Here is a 20,040-nt window from a genome sequence, read left to right as displayed (position 1 = left end):
TATGATCTTAGGCAGAGTGGCAGCAGATCTGCCCCCGCTTCTCCCCATCCCCCAATGATCTCAGGCAGAATGGCAGCAGACCTCTCTTCCCTAACCACACACACACACACCAGCCGCCCCCGCTTCTCCCCATCCCCCAAATGATCTCAGGCAGAGAGATCCTGCCTCCCCCCCTACAGATATCAGGCAGGGTGATCAGCCTCACCCCCCCTACCCCAGACCCTCCTGTACAAGGCCCCCATCTCCTCCCAACTGATGGCTGCGTGACACCTTCCTCTCATTAAGACATTAATCCACCACCTGTGCCCCTCCCCATCAGCACACCTGCAAGTGCTCACTTGTCTTCCCCTCAACGCTAACAAGCAAACTGTATGTAACTTGCCGGAATGTTCTGCCAAACTGCCTGCAGCTGTTCAACCCCAACGACAGGCAGTTGCATTGAAAACACAAGAATGGACAGGCAGACAGGCATTCCTGCACAAAATGTGGCACAACCAGCACACCCCCTCCCCAATTTTCTGAGGGCGACCTGTGGAGGGTACTGAATGTGGCAGAGGTGATACAGGACACCCTTTTCCAAACATAAGGGCGCAGACCCAGTAGGGGCTGATGGAAATGTGGCCTGGGAGAAAGTCACTGCCTTGGTCAGTGCCAAGGTACTGCTCCCTCCCCCCACCTCTCCGAACCGCAAAGCAGTGCTGGAAAAAGTCAATGACCTCATCCGTGCAGCTAGGATGAATGCTGAATCTCATCTTGCAACTTTCCCCAAATTACCCCCAGATGCTCCCATCCCCAGCACCTTGCATGCTTCCAGCTTCTGACTCCAAAGCACCTCCTTCCTATCCCCCAAGAACCCCACTGTACTTGCCCTTCAAGGACACCACCTGATATTTTGCAGGAGTCACACCATCATTTCTTTTATGACTCCTTGGAGAAGACCAAGCATAATAACTGTGAGAGGACAAAGACAGGGGTGTGTGAGCCACATCTCCAGGTCCTCACCCTCTTCAAGGAGCAGGCACTGGAACTGTCAAGGGAAGGTGAGATGTGGGCTGTCAGCAACAGCATAGTCGGGCTGCCATCAAGACATGAGCACCTGTCATTCCTCCACTCACTTTCAGACAACTTCGGCACAGTAGCACAGTGGTTAGCACTGCTGCTTCACAGCTCCAGGGTCCTGGGTTTGATTCCCAGCTCGGGTCACTGTCGGTGTGGAGTTTGCACATTCTCCTCATGTCTGTGTGGGTTTCCTCCCACAGTCCAAAGATGTGCGGATTAGGTTGATTGGCCAGGTTAAGAAATTGCCCCTTAGTGTCCAGGGATGCGTAGGTTAAAGGGATTAGTGGGTATAATATGTAGGGATATGGGAGTAGGGTCTGGGTTGGATTGTGATCGGTACAGACTCGATGAGCTGAAGGGCCTCTTTCTGCACTGTAGGGTTCTATGATTCTATGATTCTCGGTGGCACAAGTTTCAGGTACAAGGGGCAAGTTTATTTGCACAGAGAGTAGTGGGTGCCCAGAACTTGCCGCCAGGGGGAGTTCACAGATACGATAGTGACCTTTAAGGGGCATCTCTATAGCCACGTGAATGGAATGGGAATAAAGGCATATGGTCCCTGGAAGGGTAGGGGGTACCGGGGCGGCATGGTAGCACCGTGGTTAGCACTGCTGCTTCACAGCTCCAGGGACCTGGGTTCAAATCCCGGCTTGGGTCACTGTCTGTGTGGTGTTTGCACATTCTCCTCGTGTCTGCGTGGGTTTCCTCCAGGTGCTCCGGTTTCCTCCCACAGTCCAAAGATGTGCGGGTCAGGTTGATGGGCCATGCTAAAATTGCCCCTTAGTGTCCTGGGATGTGTAGGTTCGAAGGATTAGCGGGTAAATGTGTAGGGATAGGGGGATAGGGCCTGGGTGGGGTTGTGGTCGGTGCAGACTCGATAGGCCGAAGGGGCTGTTTCTGCACTGTAGGTTTCTATGATTCTAAGTAACAAATCAGATGGGTTTTGGCCGGAATAATGTAGGGGGAAGTTATATGATAAAGGGTAAGCCTATAAAGAGTATAGAAATGCAGCGAGACCTGGGGGTGCAAGTGCACAAGTCTTTGAAGGTGACAGTACAAGTGGAGAAGGTTGTGAAGAAAGCCTACGGTATGTTAGCCTTTATAGGAAGGGGTATAGAATATAAGAGCTGGAGTCTAATGTTGCAGTTGTATAGAACGTTGGTTAGGCCACATTTAGAGTACTGCATCCAGTTCTGGTCGCCATACTACCGGAAGGACGTGGAGACTCTGGAGAAAGTGCAGAGGAGGTTTACCAGGATGTTGCCTGGTATGGAAGGACTGGGTTATGAGGAAAGATTGAGCAAATTGGGGCTGTTTTCCCTTGAAAGACGGCGACTGAGGGGGGATCTAATAGAGGTATATAAGATTATGAAGGGTATAGATAGAGTAAACAGAGGTAAACTGTTTTCTATGTTAGAGACACACAGTACGAGGGGCCATGGGCTTAAGGTGAGAGGGGAGAGGTATAACACAGATATTAGAGGGAGGTTTTTCACACAGAGGGTAGTGGGGGTATGGAATGCTCTGCCAAGTAAGGTGGTGGAGGCAGGCACGCTGGAGTTGTTTAAGAGTAACTTAGACAGGCACATGAGTGGGTTGGAGATGGGAGGATATAGGAGATTGTTTTAAATAAGGTTCACTAGCATTGGGACGTCCCTGTTAATGTAAAAGGACGTGGTATGATAATAATGTTTTTCTCTTTTAATTCACAGGTTTTAAGTCGGTCTGCCTTGTTGTCCAACGAGGGGCACACACGCGATGGGTCGTACTTGGGCTGCTCTTGAATGTTCGAGCGTGGCCTAGTACTTCATGTCGTTAGTGTGTGCTTAAACTGGACCAGATACTGGGCAAGACGACAGCTCAGTGACTATCAATGACTGCTGTGCAGACACATGGATTTGGGCCGGTGTCTGTGGGAGTTTGCGCATTCTCCCCGTGCTTGTGTGGGTTTTCTCCGGGTGCTCCGGTTTCCTCCCACACCCCAAAGATGTGCTATTAGGCTGATTGGCAGTAATAAATTGCCCCTAAATTAGTTTCCCTCAATGTGGATTGCCATAAAACAGTAGATAAGGGTCATGGGTGGAGGGGAGGACTGGTAATGTTAAAATGGCGGCGCGGGCTCGTTGGGCCAAAGGGCCTGTTTCCCGGGCTGTTTTTGTTCTTTGGTAGCCTGGTTGCTACAGGGTTGGAGGGCCGAAGGGTCTGTTCCTGTGATATAATTTTTTGGTGCTTTGTTCAATGTTCGTTGGAGAAATGTGAATCACATGAATGAGATCCTGGATTCCTCTCCCTCCCTTGCACTTAACCTTGTGTCCTGTGTTGCAGGGACAGATCTGGAAGCCCCGGGCCTTCTGGACTCCAGGCCTTTATTGCAGCTCCCATCTATTCTGTCCAGAGAGCTTCAATGGGTCCTTGGAGGATATGGGTGAAGGGACCTCTGAAGGTGGCACAGTTTTGGCATCAGCTTTCACCTCACAACTCACCGTCACAGATACTGATATATGTTGGTGGGTCCAGTTAGTAGTGAGGATCCTGGGCACAGCGGGTGGAGGAGGGAACATCCGAGATCTCTGGCACGATGGAAGCAAGGACTCAGCTGGCCTCTGAGATCACTTCTCTGTCAGCTGCCTGAGATGCAATAATAGAGCAGGGAATGCAGGAGGGGCTGACGGCCACATAGGACAAATGGCGAAGTCCCAAAGTTTTCAGGCAGACTAACTATTGCCTGTCTATGAGCTTCCCAGGCCAACGCTGAAAATGTGGCGTCTTCAGTGGAAAGACTAGGGCAGAGGATCCTCACTATGAGTGGCAGGCTCCAAGCAATGGCCAAGTCACAGTAGGCCACAGCTGAGGGCCTGAACAGGCTTCTTGAGATTCTGCGGCCTCACTTGTCTTAGATTTGTCTCAAATAGGAATCCTCTTCCACTGATGATCACCAGAGGGAGATACTTCATGTTGATGTCAGTTGGGGAGGCCCCTCAGTGCTCTATCATTGAGAAAAGGAAACCAGTAGTTCCTCAACCTGAGCGATTCCTTCCCATCCCCCATTCCAGCGCCTTGTATGGGGGTTTCAGATCCCTTATCCATGACAAACATGGGCCCAGGTGCCTGCATGCATGCAGAGCTCAGGTAGGAGTCAGAATAGTTTGCACCAGGGCATCATCATAATGGTTCTTAGCGAGTCGTCATCATTCTCGTGCCTGCCAAAAAACTCGCTAACGTAGAGTACCCGGGCCCACCACTCTGGTGTGACAATGTTCCAGGATATAGAAGAAATTTTGGGGGTGGGGTGGGATGGAACCCAGACACAAATCCCTAGCGAGTGAACCGTCTGGTAATCAGGGTTTCCTTGCCACTCTCGCATGCCTCATTTGGGCTGCCAACTCTCCAGCATCTGGTTGGTGTTCCTTGGCATGCTCCTCCTCCTCCTCCTCCTCCAGCTGGTCATACTTCCCACAACACCCAGCTGGTCAGCCTCCTCCTCCTCCTCCTCTTCCTCCTCCAATAGGTCACCTCTGTGTAGAGCCAGATTGTGCAAGACACAGCACATGATCACTATGCGGGAAGGCATCACTGGACTGTATTGGATGGCCCTGCCAGATCCAGGCACCAGAATTGCATTTTGAGTAGCCCAGTTCACCTCTCCACAAACGTGCGGGCGGCTACATGGGCCTCATTATAGTGGGTCTCTGCCTCAGACACAGGCCTCTGCACAGGCGTCATCAGCCATGTCCAAAACGGGTAACCCATATCACCCATGAGTCATCCCGCAACCTGGGCTCCTCCTCAAATGCCTCCAGGATGTCTGAGTTCCTGACAATGAAGCTGTCGTGCACACTATCTGGATGACTTGCACAGACATGCATAATGTTCATGTTATGGTCGCACATTCAGTTGAACATTCAGTTGATGAATCTCCACAGATTCTGTAGGGGGGGCCTTGAGGGTGACATGTGTGCAGTTGATGGCCCCCTGTACATTAGGAATCCCCGCAATTGCTGCAAACCCTGCAGCCCAGGCTTCCTGATGAGGCTGGTCCAGGTTAAATTTGATGTAGTGCCCAGCTCGGCCAGACAGGGCTTCTGTGACCTACTGACACAAGTGTGCACGGGCTGACTGGGAGATGCCACAGACATCTCCACTGGGGATCCGGAAGGAGCCAGTCACATAGAAGTCCAGAGCAGGTGTCAATGTGACATCCACCAAGTGGGTGCCCCTCCACCGCACCCTCTCCCCACCTCTAGGTGTCAGGTCCTGCAACAGGTTGCACTGGTGTTGCACTTTCCCCTTTCAAAGGCGGAGATGTCAGTAGCACACGGTGTCCGACACCTGTTCAAATGACACTCATGCACGGAACTGCCAGGGTCTCTGCTCCCTCCTTCTCCCAGGTGAATGGCGGCCACCTCATGTCTCTGGTGGTCATCTCCCTCCACTCCTGAAAGTTTTAAGGCCCAGGCCTCCTGTGCCTGCAATTCTTCCTCCAGTTCCTCCTCCTCAGCTCCAACAGCAACCAAAAGTACAGCCAGATCAATTGGTTGCATCATAATAGCCATCTTGTCACTCTGAAGGTGGGGGTGATGGAGAGGAACATATGTAGGGGTTAAGGAATGCTGCTTGCCCCAGCGCATCAACAGTCACAGCCTCCCCCAATTCCCCCAGCAACATGCTCCCCATAATCACAGCTCCTCCAATTCCCCCAGCAACATGCTCCCCATAATCACAGCTCCTCCAATTCTTCCAGCCACATGCTCCCCATAATCACAGCTCCTCCAATTCCCCCAGCAACATGCTCCCCATAATCACAGCCCCCCCCACCCCCCACAATTCCCCCAGCAACATGCTCCAAACAATCACAGCCCCCCCCACCCCCCGCAATTCCCCCAGCAACATGCTCCAAACAATCACAGCGGTGCAGAGGGAGGGTAACATGGGGGGGTTGGGAATTGAGCCTTTGTAGATGGAGTTGAGGAATAGGAAGGGGGCCATTACTATGCTAGGAGTGTACTATAGGCCGCCCGATAGCCCTCGGGCAGTGGAAGACGGTATATGTAGGGACATTTTGGATAAGTGTAGGAAGAATAGGATTGTTGTAGTGGGAGATTTTAATCTCCCTAGGGTGGATTCGAAGGTGCCTAGAGCTGGGCGGGTCTGACGGGGAGGAATTCGTAAGATGTGTATTGGAAGGATCCAATATGTAGATAGCCCGACTAGAGAGGGGGCGATACTGGATTTAGTTCTGGGAAATGAGCCGGGTCAGGTGGTTGAGGTTGCGGTAGGTGAACATGTGGCTAATAGTGACCACAACTCTGTCTACTCTAGGATACGAATGGAAAAAGATGAGAGCTCTCCTAAGGGGAGGGTGCTAAACTGGGGGAAGGCTAGATACAGCCGGATTAGGCAGGAGCTTAGGGATACAGACTGGAATAGGCTATTGGAAGGCAAGACCACATTAGGCATGTGGGAGTCTTTCAAGGAAAAACTGCATAAGGTGCAGGAAAGGCATGTGCCGGTTAGGAGAAAGGATGGGAAAGGTAGGATTAGGGAACTGTGGATTACTAGAGATATAGAAGACCTGGTTAGGAAGAAACGAGAGGCGTTTGTCAGGTCTAAGCAGCTGGGAATGGAGAGAGCGTTGGAGGAATACAGAGAGAGTAGGAGGGATCTCAAACGGGGAGTTAGGAGAGCAAAGAGGGGACATGAGATGGCTTTGGCAGGTAGGGTTAAGGAGGATCCAAAGGTGTTTTACTCCTATCTAAAGAACAAAAGGGTGGCTAGGGGTAAAATTGGTCCCCTCAGGGACAAACGTGGGGAATTGTGCTTAGAGGAAGAGGGAATGGGGGAGATCCTGAATGAATACTTTGCGTCGGTATTCACGAAGGAGAGGGGCTTGATGTCTAGTACAGTCATTGAGGGAGCGGTAGACCGATTGAAAGATCTATTGATTACGAGAGAAGTGTTAGGGCTCTTAGAGGGCATTAAAACCAATAAATCTCCGGGGCCTGATTGCATTTATCCTAGGCTGCTTAGAGAGGCAAGGGATGAGATTGCTGGGCCTCTGACGCAAATCTTTGTCTCTTCTTTGGACACAGGTGAGGTCCCAGAGGACTGGCCTTCCGTGTCCGTTGGGCACCGCAGGGGCTGAGGTGCCTTATAGACCCCGATAATCACATTTTGATTTGACGTGTCTTAAGTTTCCTTTGTACTTTTTGTTTCTGTTTGGGCCGTTTCCCCCTCCTTTTGGGGAGCTGCCCCCTTTTTCTTCGTCCGAACATAATTTAAGTTTGTTTGCTTGGTTTGACCCACCCGACCGACCCACCCAAAAGACCGTCCCAGAGGACTGGAGGATAGCGAACGTGGTACCGTTGTTTAAAAAGGGTAGGAGGGATAGCCCGGGTAACTATAGGCCGGTGAGCTTAACGTCAGTGGTAGGTAAGTTGATAGAGAGGATTCTTAGGGATAGGATGTATGTGCACTTGGAGCGTTGCAATCTGATTAAGGATACGCAGCATGGTTTTGTCAAGGGGAAGTCTTGCCTTACAAATCTGGTAGAATTCTTTGAGGAGGTGACGAAAACGGTTGACGAAGGACAAGCCGTTTATGTCGTCTATACGGATTTCAGTAAGGCGTTTGACAAAGTCCCTCATGGTAGGTTGGTACAGAAGATTAAAGCTCATGGGATATGTGGTCAGGTATCTAGATGGGTAGAGAACTGGCTTGCAAAGAGAAGTCAGACAGTAGTTGTGGAGGGGTCTTTTTCTAGCTGGAGGTCTGTCACTAGTGGTGTGCCGCAGGGCTCAGTACTGGGACCTCTTCTCTTTGTAGTGTATATAAATGATTTGGAAGAGGGAGTAGGTGGTGTGATCAGCAAATTTGCTGATGACACCAAGATGGCTGGATTGGCGGGCAGTGAGGAGCAGTGTCTGGCAATACAGCAGGATATTGATAGGCTGGTTGATTGGGCAGATATGTGGCAAATGGAGTTTAATCCGGATAAATGTGAGGTGATGCATTTTGGCCGGAATAATGTAGGGGGAAGTTATATGATAAAGGGTAAGCCCGTAAGGAGTATAGAGTCGCAGCGAGACCTGGGGGTGCAAGTGCACAAGTCTTTGAAGGTGGCAGTGCAAGTGGAGAGTGTGGTGAAGAAAGCCTATGGTATGTTAGCCTTTATAGGAAGGGGTATAGAATATAAGAGCTGGAGTCTAATGTTGCAGTTGTACAGAACGTTGGTTCAGCTGCATTTGGAGTACTGCGTCCAGTTCTGGTCGCCTTACTACTGGAAGGACGTGGAGACTCTGGAGAGAGTGCAGAGGAGGTTTACCAGGATGTTGCCTGGTATGGAAGGACTGGGGTATGAGGAAAGATTGAAGAAATTGGGGCTCTTTTCCCTTGAAAGACGCCGACTGAGGGGGTTCTAATAGAGGTATATAAGATTATGAAGGGTATAGATAGAGTAAACAGAGGTAAGCTATTTCCTATAATAGAGACACGTAGGACAAGGGGCCATGGACTTAAGGTGAGGGGGGAGCGGTACAACACAGATATTAGAGGGAGGTTTTTCACACAGAGGGTAGTGGGGGTATGGAATGCTCTGCCAAGTAAGGTGGTGGGGCAAACACGCTAGAGTCCTTTAAGAGTAACTTAGACAGGCATATGACTGAGTTGGAGATGGGTGGATATAGGAGAACCTTTTAAATAAGGGTCATTAGCATTGGGGTGTCCCTGGTAATGTAAATGGGTATAGTATGATAATTTTTTTTTTCTCTTTCATTCACAGGTTTTAAGTCGGTCCACCTCGTGTCCAATGAGGGGCATACAGACGATGGGTCGTACTGGGGCCGCTCTTGGTTGTTCGAGATTGGCCTAGTGCTTCATGTCGTTAGTGTGTGCCTAAACTGGACAAGATACTGGGCAAGACGACAGCTCAGTGACTATCGCTGATTGCTGTGCAGACACATGGATTTGGGCCAGTGTCTGTGGGAGTTTGCACATTCTCCCTGTGCTTGTGTGGGTTTTCTCCGGGTGCTCCGGTTTCCTCCCACACCCCAAAGATGTGCTGTTAGGCTAATTGGCAGGAATAAATTGTCCCTAAATCAGTTTCCCTCAATCCGGATGGCCATAAAACATTAGATAGGGGTCATGAGTAGAGAGGTGGACTGGTGGTGTTGAGATGGCGGCGCGGGCTCGTTGGGCCGAAGGGCCTGTTTCCCGGGCTGATTTTGTTCTTTGTTCTTGCAGAGTTGAGAGACTGCAGCAGTGCAATTTGCAAGGGCTTTGTGCACATCCTTCAGCTGGAAGTGAGCTGAGTGCACTAGCACCCAGCAACCCACAAGACCCGAGTCCGTGCTGCAAATCAGACATTGGAGACCCTGCTGGGGCAGCTTGTCAAATGCTTTACTAAAGTCTATGTGATAACATCCACAGCCCTTCCCTTGTCATTTTGCCACCTCAAAAAACTCAATCAAGTTAATGAGACGTGATCTCTCTCGTACAAAACCAAGGTTTAAGCACCCTACCTCCACTGCCAAATATTCTTCCATCCTTCAAGGGAGAGTTAATATCACAATCAAAGCTGGCTTAATGATTACTAAATAAATATTAAATACTAAATCAATATAGGTTACTAAATCAATTCAAACTCTGTTATAGAAACATAATTTCTGTATATTCTGCCAATATAACAAAGTTTTCGTGACAAAGTAGACTCTCAGAATCAGCAATGTAGAAGTTGAATTCCTTGTATCTGCCTAATAATTATTTGGGTTTTTTCAGTAACTTCACCATATATATGCAAACAACTGCAAAAAGTTATAAACATTCAGACAGTTGTGATGATTACCCACTCTCCACTGTGGAAGATCCAGCTTAAGGATAATTTTTAATACTCAAATGCAACTATTTTACCAAATAATTGTTTCCTGATATTTACTGAGTTTGTAACAGCAAATAGCAATTTTCAATGTAATGATTCAGATGTTTTGAAGTAACAGTCCCAGTTAATTTTATTACTTACACAGGTATGTTTTCTGACAAGTTGCATGTTTTACTGCGTTAACAATTTATTTTATTTCATTAATATTCATTCAAATGCAAACCTTTAAAACTTTACATTTGGATTTGTAATTGAATGTATTATTAAATGAATCAGCTGTCTTGAAAGTGTTGCAATCTACATTTCAAACAAGTGTTTATTTTATGCCTCTAGTGATGAACTGGACACCAACGACATATCTTCCTTAAGTATTCAAAAGTGCATAGAACATAGAACACGACAGCACAAACAGGCCCTTCGGCCCCACAAGTTGCGCCAATCATATCCATACCTACAGGCCTATTTATAACTCTCAATCCCATTAAATCCCATGTACTCATCCAGAAGTCTCTTCAAAGACCCCAGCGAGTTCGCCTCTACCACCACCGACAGCAGCCGATTCCACTCACTCACCACCCTCTGAGTGAAAAACTTACCCCTGACATCTCCTCTGTACCTGCTCCCCAGCACCTTAAACCTGCGTCCTCTCACAGCGACCATTTCAGCCCTGGGAAACAGCCTCCAAGAATCCACTTATCTATACCGCTCAACATCTTATAAACCTGTATCAGGTCACCTCTCAACCTTCGTCTCTCCAGGGAGAAGAGACCTAGCTCCCTCAACCTATCCTTATAAGGCATGCCTCCCAATCCAGGCAACATCCTTGTAAATCTCCTCTGCACCCTCTCAATAGCTTCCACATCCTTCTTGTACTGAGGCAACCAGAACTGCGCACAGTACTCCAAGTGGGGTCTGACAAGGGTCTTATAAAGTTGCAGCATTACCTCCCGACTCCTAAACTCAATCCCTCAATTAATGAAGGCTAGCACACCATATGCCTTCTTCACCAGATCCTCCACCTGCGAGGCCGATTTAAGAGTCCTATGGACCCGGACCCCAAGGTTCTTCTGCTCCTCAACACTGCTAAAAGTCCTACCCTTGATATTGTACTCCTTCATCCCATTGGACCTGCCAAAATGGACCACTACACATTTATCCGCGTTGAAGTCCATCTGCCACTTCTCCGCCCAGTCTTGCATCCTATCTATGTCACGCTGCAACTTCTGACATCCCTCCAGACTATCCACAACACCTCCAACCTTCGTGTTGTTGGCAAACTTACCAACCCCTCCCCCCACTTCCTCATCCAGGTCATTTATGAAAATAACAAACAGCAAGGGTCCTAGAAGATCCCTGGGGCACTCCACTGGTGACCGACCTCCATGCAGAAAAAGACCCATCCACAACCACTTTCTGCCTTCCGCAGGCAAGCCAGTTCTGGATCCACAAAGCCACAGCCCCTTGGCTCCCGTGCCCTCTCACCTTTTCAAGAAGTCTTGCATGGGGGGCCTTAACAAACACCTTGCTGAAGTCCACGTAAACCACATCCACTGCTCTTCCTTCATCAATGTGTTCATTCACATTTTCAAAGAAGTCAACTAGGTTCGTAAGGCACGACCTGCCCTTGACAAAGCCATGCTGACTATTTCTGATCATACTAAACTTCTCTAAATGTTCATAACTCCTGTCCCTCAGTATCCTCTCCATCAACTTACCAACCACTGAGGTCAGACTCACCGGTCGGTAATTTCCCGGGCTATCCCTGTTCCCTTCCTTGAAAATAGGAACCACATCTGCAATCCTCCAATCCTCCGGAACCTCTCCCATCTCCATCAACGACACAAAGATCATCGCCAGGGGCTCTGCAATCTCTTCCCTCACCTCCCACAGTAACCTGAGGTACATCCCATCCGGTCCTGGTGACTTATCTATCTTGATAGAACTTAAAAGTTCCAACATATCCTCTTCCTCAACGTCCACGTACTCAATCTTTTTAGACCGCTGCAAACCTGCAGTACAACCATCCAGATCATCAGTTAATGATATCTAGAATGAGAGATCTTAACACCACACTTATTCAACTAAAAGTAATTTTAATTTTTGTCATGTGACTCAGAAGTTTAGTTTTCACTTAACTAATTTTCTACAGATTGCAAACATCATTAACACTTTGCAGAGATTGTGCCTGTCAATAATTTTGAAAAGGGGCTTGATGAAAGACACAATTGCTTGTGGGAAAGAGCAGAGCTAAAAAATAATTCAGAAGAAACCTATTTATCCAGAGTGGTGAGAATATGGAACTCACCAGCACAGGGATAACTTGGCATTGAAAGGATTGGTAGAAGCTAAATTCATATAGGGGGGAAGTGGGGTGGAGGTGCAAAATAGAAGGTTTTGCTACTGGGGTTTCATGAGGAAGATTACAAAGAGTAGAACAGAAAAAATGCCAGCATTGACTAGCTGAACTGATTATCCTGTTTCTGTATTGTACTTTTAATGCAAAAAAAAATTGCATTGGAACATAGAATCAGTACCGTGCAGGAGGGCATTCCGCCCATCGAGTCTGCCCCAAACTCTGAAAGAGGCCCATCCCTCCTGCCCCGTAACCCCATACATTTACAATGGCCAATCCACCTAACCCACACACCTTTGGACTGTGGGAGGAAACCGGAGCACCAGAGGAAAACCACAAAGTCACAGGGAGATTCCACATAAACAGACCTAAACACTCTCTCAACTTGTAGCTCCTTGATATTGTAAGGGAGATATGTCACTGGTGTTCAGTTTCATAATCCTTCAATAAATATTAAACTCAGCCCATACTTACTCGTGCTCGGTTTCAGAACTCTCAAATAATGATAGGTTTGTCTTCAATTTCCGTGAGAATTAGGAATGGCTGCAGAAACTTCAATATTCAGGGTTCTTATCAAGTGTCATTGAACTATTAGTCTTTGCAAAATCCGATACTCTCTGAGTTCTAAGGATTGACAATAAAGAATGCCTGATGCTCCTTACACCTGCAGAGGTACAAAGGCTAACCTCGTTCAGCTCCGGGGCAAATGAAACAGCAACAAAATTGAACTGCACTTTGCCTTTGCTGGCAGCGCCGGAGAATTCATGGGAAATAATTAGAAAGGATTGAAATAGTCAAAGAGTGCCTTGAAACCTCCCGGGGAGCCTTTATCCGTGCTCCATAATTGACACCTAGCAATTTAATTTTAATTTAAACTCATCTAACACCTTTAAAGGCCAAATTACCAAAGAATAGTTTACAAAACAAACTATAGTGCATTACAAGCTAGCATCTCACTGGCTTATCAATATAAACACACCGCTGCAGCCTAAACAGGTTATTTTCAGTTATTCCTAGGCAGCTGAGAGAAGTCATTCTGATGTAAAAAATAGTTTACCGAACAGTAAGTTTATAAAAATATTGCTGGTAGTGAACTTGCTAATTGAACTGGATTGTTTAGACAAGATAGTCCGACAGATGTTGCCACAGAAAATAGCGACTCCGTGCCAAGTTATTTCTGTAACATAATATACACACGAACTGGGAATGTACAGCCGGCTGCAGTAATGTAAAGACCGCCGTTTCAAAGAAAGCTAAAGATTAGATCAAACTTGATTTATGGCAACTTAACTCCAATTCATTAGTGCAGAGACAGACGCAGAAAAAGCTCCGAAGTTCCCAAAAGTAGACTTTCTCTCTGTTTCCGGGGTTGAATTATTCCTGCAACTTTTGTGAAGCTTACTGCGGGACTGACTGGTGGTGGTCGCGGCCATAAACTCGGAGCGGGGTGGGGGTCTGTGTTTCGTCTGACAGGCCGAAATGTAGAGGGAGAAAGGTCTGTTAAAGTGTTCGCTCTGGGATACAAATGGGAGGCTCTGCGGCACTCTGTTTGCCATCTACCAACCCGGTCCACAGCCATTCCTGCTACTTCCATCTCCTTTTTGAAACATGGAGAGGAGAAAATTTAAACATTGCACGATTACCCTGGTGCTGGAATAGTGATTTCGAAACTGTCAAGAGTCAAATGGCAGCACTCACGAGTTAACAAATAAAACAGGGATTCTTAAAAAATGAACGTTTTTCACATTTGAAGACATCTGTTCAGAAAGTTAGATCACCGTTATTACCACAATTTGCTTTGACAATAACTTTAGGCAGATCAATTCATTCTCGTGAGTGTATTTTTCTTTGTACAGATACACCCGCCACTCACTCTATTCATGTCAGACCTTTCATTTGCAAAGAGATTTGTCACAGTTTATCCTTCAATGCGACAATTTCTGCCGGGATTTTCCTCTCAACCTATTTTAAACACAGGATCATCCCATTGTTTTTGAGAGTCCTATTGTTTGATAACGCGATTCTTTCAAACATTAAAATACAGTGCAGATTTCCCATTTTATTGGATCCTCCTCTTTCCGTAACACTGTCGCTCCAAACTGTGCTTATTAAAAATGGAATTAGAAAACTGTTTGAAAGTCTGTTAAAAACATTTACTTAAACAATGAGAAAGTTTATGGATTCCCACAATAATCTGTGGCAAATCTTTACTGGGAGTTGCGGGGGGGCGGTTTGCTGGGGAGAGGGATATTTTGATGCAGTTTTCATAGTTGCTCGTAACCTCTGAAAGGAAACTCCCTTCCCAACGTACGTTGCCGACATGTACTTTGCGGGAATGTGGGTTCACTTTCCGGTGAACTTCGCAATCGGAAACTTTAGCGGAAATTGGGGCAATATTCCGCTTAATCGAACCTGTTCATGGATAGATCGATCGATAGATGTAAGTCGTTCATTACCTGAGGCACAGAACCGAATCTAAGTTTAAAACGTATATTGCATTAAAACAAAATAAAGTTGAGATTCTCATTTAACGCCTTAACACAGAATTGGCAGTTAGAAAGCCCAATGCATGTTGTAAGAATATACACGGAGCATTTGCAGTGCTGACCCTATCATCGGGACAGGAGTATCCATTCCAGTGGCTGCTTACCTAGGTTCACGAAGCTCATGACCATGTCGGCATCGTTGAGGAAGTTGGTGTCGTGCAGGCTGGCGAGAGGCGGACTCTGCGTAGTGAGGGTGGCTCGGTAAGGCAGCGAAACCCGGGCCGCTCCTCGCTCCGTCTCCTGCTCGTTGGACATGGCGTTATACAGGTCGAGCATGAACAGCGGGGCGGACGAGCTGTGCTTCCCCACCGAGAAGGGCCTGGGCCGGTGAGGCAGCCCTAAGATGGACAGGATCTCCCTCTGTATCTCCCTCCTCTCGTGGTTCCGCAGTCGCCTGTAGATAAAGCTGGAGTGGACGTGGTGGTCGGCAAAATTTCCCTCGGCGCTTCCCAGGAACACGCAGCACATCCAGAGCAGTCCAGCGGGGGCTTTAGAGAAAGCGTTTAGTTTGTTCATTGCAGTTGTCTCTTTGCGTTTAATGAATGCGTTTTTGGTTTTTTTTAGGACTTTGTTCTTGTCACCAGTTGCCCCTTTTCTTTCATGAAGTAACAGAAGTTAGCTGTCAGCAGCACCACCAGGTACGTAATGTGTTCATTTTGTTCCTGCTGAGATCTCCTTTTTGATGGGATTTTGATTTAGTTAAAGCTTTAGCAACAACCCCGGCAGCTTTTACTTTGCCCTCTTACTCCTTCCACAGAAAAGAAGCGGCGAGCGCTTTCTTTTGGTCTGCCAGTGTGTAAAAGTCGAGCAGCAATAATGAATGTGCTGCTGCCGCTGTGTGTGAGAGATACTGAGTGTAAACTTCTCCCTCTCTTTGACTGCACTCCCTGCACCGGCTTTACTCTGTCTCTAGCTGGCGCTCTCTCCACCTCCTCTACAATTCTCAACCACATTAGCCCTGACTGATCTCTGCCCATTTCAAGTGTCAACTTTCCTCTTTTATTTCACACGCCAGCCCGCTTGTAACGTTCAAACGACTCTGTTTACTGCTTTGATGGCACAGTGGTTAGCACTGCTGCCTCACAGCGCTACGGATCTGGGTTCGATTCCCGCCTCCGGTTACTGTGTGGCGTTTGCACATTTTCCCCGTGTCTGCGTGGGTTTCCTCCCACCGTCCAAAGATGTGCAGGTTAGGTGGATTGGCCATAATAATTGTCCCTTACTGTCCAAAAATGATGGATTAGCCATGGCAAATTGGCCATTAGTGTCAGGGAGATTATCAGGGTAAATAGTTGGGGTTACGGAGTAACCTGGGTGGGACTGTTGTACTGTACCAGTAAATGACAATCCGGTATTTCAGTTTGCTCAGACGTTGACTGAGACATTCTGCTCACACAGGGCAGTTTATACACGAGGTATTCTCTGGTAATCCCAAGCCAGTGTGACATTGCACTCAGAGCCCATGCTCTACACGCTGTGCTGTGCCCTCGCTGTGTCCCTCATTGTCAGACTTGCTGCTTCGGGAGCCATGTGAATGGTGTCTTTGGAGCACACTGCCTAGCGCTGAAACTGTACACAGCACCCCCACATCCGCCCACATCATTCAACACCGCTGCGAGAAGATGTGTTCATTCATTCCAATGCTGCCCAATTTTTTTCGCAATCACTCCACCGCCCCACCCCGCAACTAGTTAACGCACATCGAAAGGTGACCCTTATCCCAGTAGCTCGCCAATATCGCTGTGACACCTGGACCACAGCTCACCGATAACCTATTGAGTAGAGTGGGCAATTGTCTGGATGGACAGGTGAGGGCAGCCTTCGAAATTGTGCCCCCCACCCCCCTCCGGCCGTCCCCATAAACCCTGAAAGAAGTATACAATTCCATTATTTGGCGGACTTACGTACTTAAATTAATTACTCAGACCAGAAATAGAAGGACAAGTTAAACTGAATGGTGCTTTGAACCACAGTTCGTGAACATAGGTTGGATTCTCGGGTGGCATCGCACCTTTTATAGTTTTTTTTATAGTTTTATAGCGACCCAAACGCATCGGCGATCTGTGGGACACCAGACAAGGCGGCAGGAGCCGGCAGGAGGTTAAAAAAACGGACAGAGGTTGTGCTGAGGGCGAGTTATGTGATGCATCAGCGGAATCTCATAATTCATTGATGTTTGTTATTCAACTTCTGAGACGGTAAACAATAAAATGCAAAGGCAGCTGTATTTATAAAACTGCACCATAGAGCCATAGACGTTTACAGCATGGAAACAGGCCCTTCTACCCAACTTGTCCACGCCATGTAGGTTTCACCATTACGCTAGTCCCAATTGCTGGTGTTTGGCCCATATCCCTCTATACCAATCTTTCCCATGTAACTGTTTAAATGCTTTTTAAAAGACAAAACTGTACCCATCTCTACTACTATATCATAGAAACCCTACAGTGCAGAGAGGCCCATCGAGCCTGCACCAATCCCACCCAGGCCCTACCCCCATATCCCTACACATTTACTCTCTAATCCCTCCAACCTACACATCCCAGAACACCAAGGGGCAATTTTAGCATAGCCAATCAACCTAACCTGCACATCTTTGGACTGTGGGAGGAAACCAGAGCACCCAGAGGAAACTCACGCAGACACAAGGAGAATGTGCAAACTCCACACAGACAGTGACCCAAGCTGGGAATCGAACCCAGGTCCCTGGAGCTATGAAGCAGCAGTGCTAACCACTGTGCTACCGTGCCACCCACGGTATACCTGGCAGCTCATTCCAGACACTTACCACCCTCTGTGAGAAAAAATTGCCCCTCTATATCCCTTTGTATCTCTGCCCCCTAGTTTTAGATTCCTACCTTTGGGATACCATATTGACTTATCTATGCCCCTCATTATTTTATAGACCTCTGTAAGATCTCTAAGTTTCCTATACTCCAAGGAAAAAGTTTCCTATCCAGCCTCTCCTTATAATTCAAAGCATCAAGTCCTGATAGCAACCTAGTAAATCTTTTCTGCACTTTTAGTTTAATGATATCCTTTCTATAATAGTGACCAGAACTGTACACAGTATTCCAATTGTAGCCTTAACAATGTTTTGTACAACCAGGTTACCACTCATACATACAAGGGATAGTTTTTTTAATGGGAAAAGAAAATACTGATCTGGTTAAACTGGTTCATTGAAGATTTTACATTTGCAAATATACTTTGCTGGAAACTTGAATGACAACCAAACCAGCACAATTTGGATTTTCCATTTGCACCCAAAATATAAATTTCAACCCCAGTATATTGTCTGAATTTTATGATGGGAGCACAGAGAGAACTACACGAGGCCTGAATGTAACCAGGAATTAGTGCTAACTTGGGAATTTGGTACAGGTGGGATAGTTTTACACATGGTAAAACTAGTAAGTTTTACACATGCTGAAATTTAGATTAATGACCAAGAACTTTAAAACTGCAGAATAGTTTAAAAAAAACAGTTTAACAGAAATTGCCTGACAGTGGCAGTTATCTGTAAATCAATTGAAATTACTTGCCTGAATAGATGTTAATTACTATAACAGGAAGCTGACTTAATGGTTGCAATTTGGGTGTGTCATCTTCCCTCTATAAAAGCGGACAAATTTTGCCACCGCTTAGAATGGAAATTGTAGTATAATGAGTTAATAGATGAAATGTGTTAATATATGATGTAGCCAATCTGAGCAATAACGGCTCACAGTAATTTTTGAGACATGTATATAATTTTAAGTTTTGAAATGTTATGACTGTAATTTGTATAGAACTGTAAAAAGTTTTAATTCTGCACTGTTTGCAATTCAAAGACATGTAGATTTGCAATGGTTTATTCGAGGTTTTTATGGGTAAAGTATATTTTTGGAAAAAAGGTAGTTCAGGAAACGTCACACTATAAGGCCTTTTAACGGAGGCAGACCAAGGGCCTGGGAACTACAGAACACCCTCGACCTGCGTAACTGTGTGTCAATCTGAGAAATAACGGCACATAGTAATTTTTGAGGCATGTATATAGTTTTAAGGTTTGAAATGTTATGACTGTAATTTGTACAAAACTGTAAAAAGTTTTAATTCTGCACTGTTTGCAATTCAAAGACATGTAGATTTGCAATGGTTTATTTGAGATTTTTATGAATAAAGTATACTTTTGGAAAAAAAAATGTTAATACATGATGTAGATGACAATGTACTACATCAGTCAGTCATTTGTGAAACTCTCAAGAGAGAGGTTGGAATCATGCTTACAAGTTATGTGCCAACTCAGTAAATAAGAGACTGTTGAACCAAAAATAGACTATGTCTACAGTCTAAGAACCACATCTAGTCCAAGGTAGAAGGACCTAATCTCAGAGCATAGTGGCAGCAATGGGAACATTGATGTAAGAGACACATTGGTGTACCAAAGGAACCAGACTGAAAAAACCTTTCATTACAGCTCAAGAAATTTTGCTGGAAGTAGAAGGCAAACCAGAGAGAGGTAATGATGACCATTTCTAGGGAGCAGTTCCTGCCCATTTGACTGCCTCAAGAGCTTGCAGGGAGGCCAGCAGTGGGAGTTATGAAAACACCACTTTCCCCAGCACCAAGCAGCATCGGGTCTTCATAAAATGGAACCAAAGCTTCAAGTTAGTTCCATATGTTAAACAATATGTCCAGTAACAGACAACATTTTCCTAAGGCAGGGTGTTTGGGAGTCCATCACAGATTTTGGTTCTATTATTTAGCGAGAAGCATAATTTAGTAATCGAGTGAGTAAATTTTAACCAGCACTTGCAATGATCTTGGAAATCGATTTAATTATTCCAAACCAACGTTGATCATCTAGCTAGCTTTTGTAGATACGGGATGCTGAAGTTATCTGCATTGTCATAGTTGTTGGTGATTGGGATGCAAAAGCCTCTGATTTTCTGTCGACCAAAGATAAAGTTACTTTGAATCAAGCAGTCCTGTATTTGAGGCAGCCAAGCTTGGGGCATTTAATTGTGCCATAATTCAGAGCAACAGATAGGCTTTACATGAATGTGTAGATTTGGTAGGTCCATGTGCAGCACATCACCTATATTAAAGCCCACAAAAACAAGTGAAAGAGCCTCAAACTCCACGCTGGCAGCCATTTAGGGTGCTTATGTTGTTGCATGAAAAACCGCATAGATGCCGAGACTGCCTAACAGTATGCAAAACTGGAC

General features: G+C 46.5%; 1 protein-coding gene across 3 annotated transcripts in view; it reads right to left on the bottom strand.

Annotated features, from left to right (window-relative positions):
- The window catches only part of bmp5 (bone morphogenetic protein 5), a 193,853-nt gene extending 178,454 nt beyond the window's left edge, over window positions 1-15,399 (bottom strand). For all 3 annotated transcript variants that reach the window (XM_080192011.1, XM_080192012.1, XM_080192013.1), the window contains exon 1: window positions 14,935-15,399. In XM_080192011.1, coding sequence (XP_080048137.1) covers window positions 14,935-15,346 — 412 coding nt within the window. In that variant the 5' untranslated portion in view covers window positions 15,347-15,399. The remainder of the gene's footprint in view (window positions 1-14,934) is intronic.
- Between the last annotated feature and the right edge of the window lie 4,641 nt (window positions 15,400-20,040).

The sequence above is a fragment of the Carcharhinus amblyrhynchos genome, chromosome 7 (genome assembly GCF_965287045.1).
Source record: "Carcharhinus amblyrhynchos chromosome 7, sCarAmb.v2.hapA, whole genome shotgun sequence".
Taxonomy (NCBI): Eukaryota; Metazoa; Chordata; class Chondrichthyes; order Carcharhiniformes; family Carcharhinidae; genus Carcharhinus; species Carcharhinus amblyrhynchos.
This window is presented reverse-complemented; position numbering and strand designations above follow the sequence as displayed.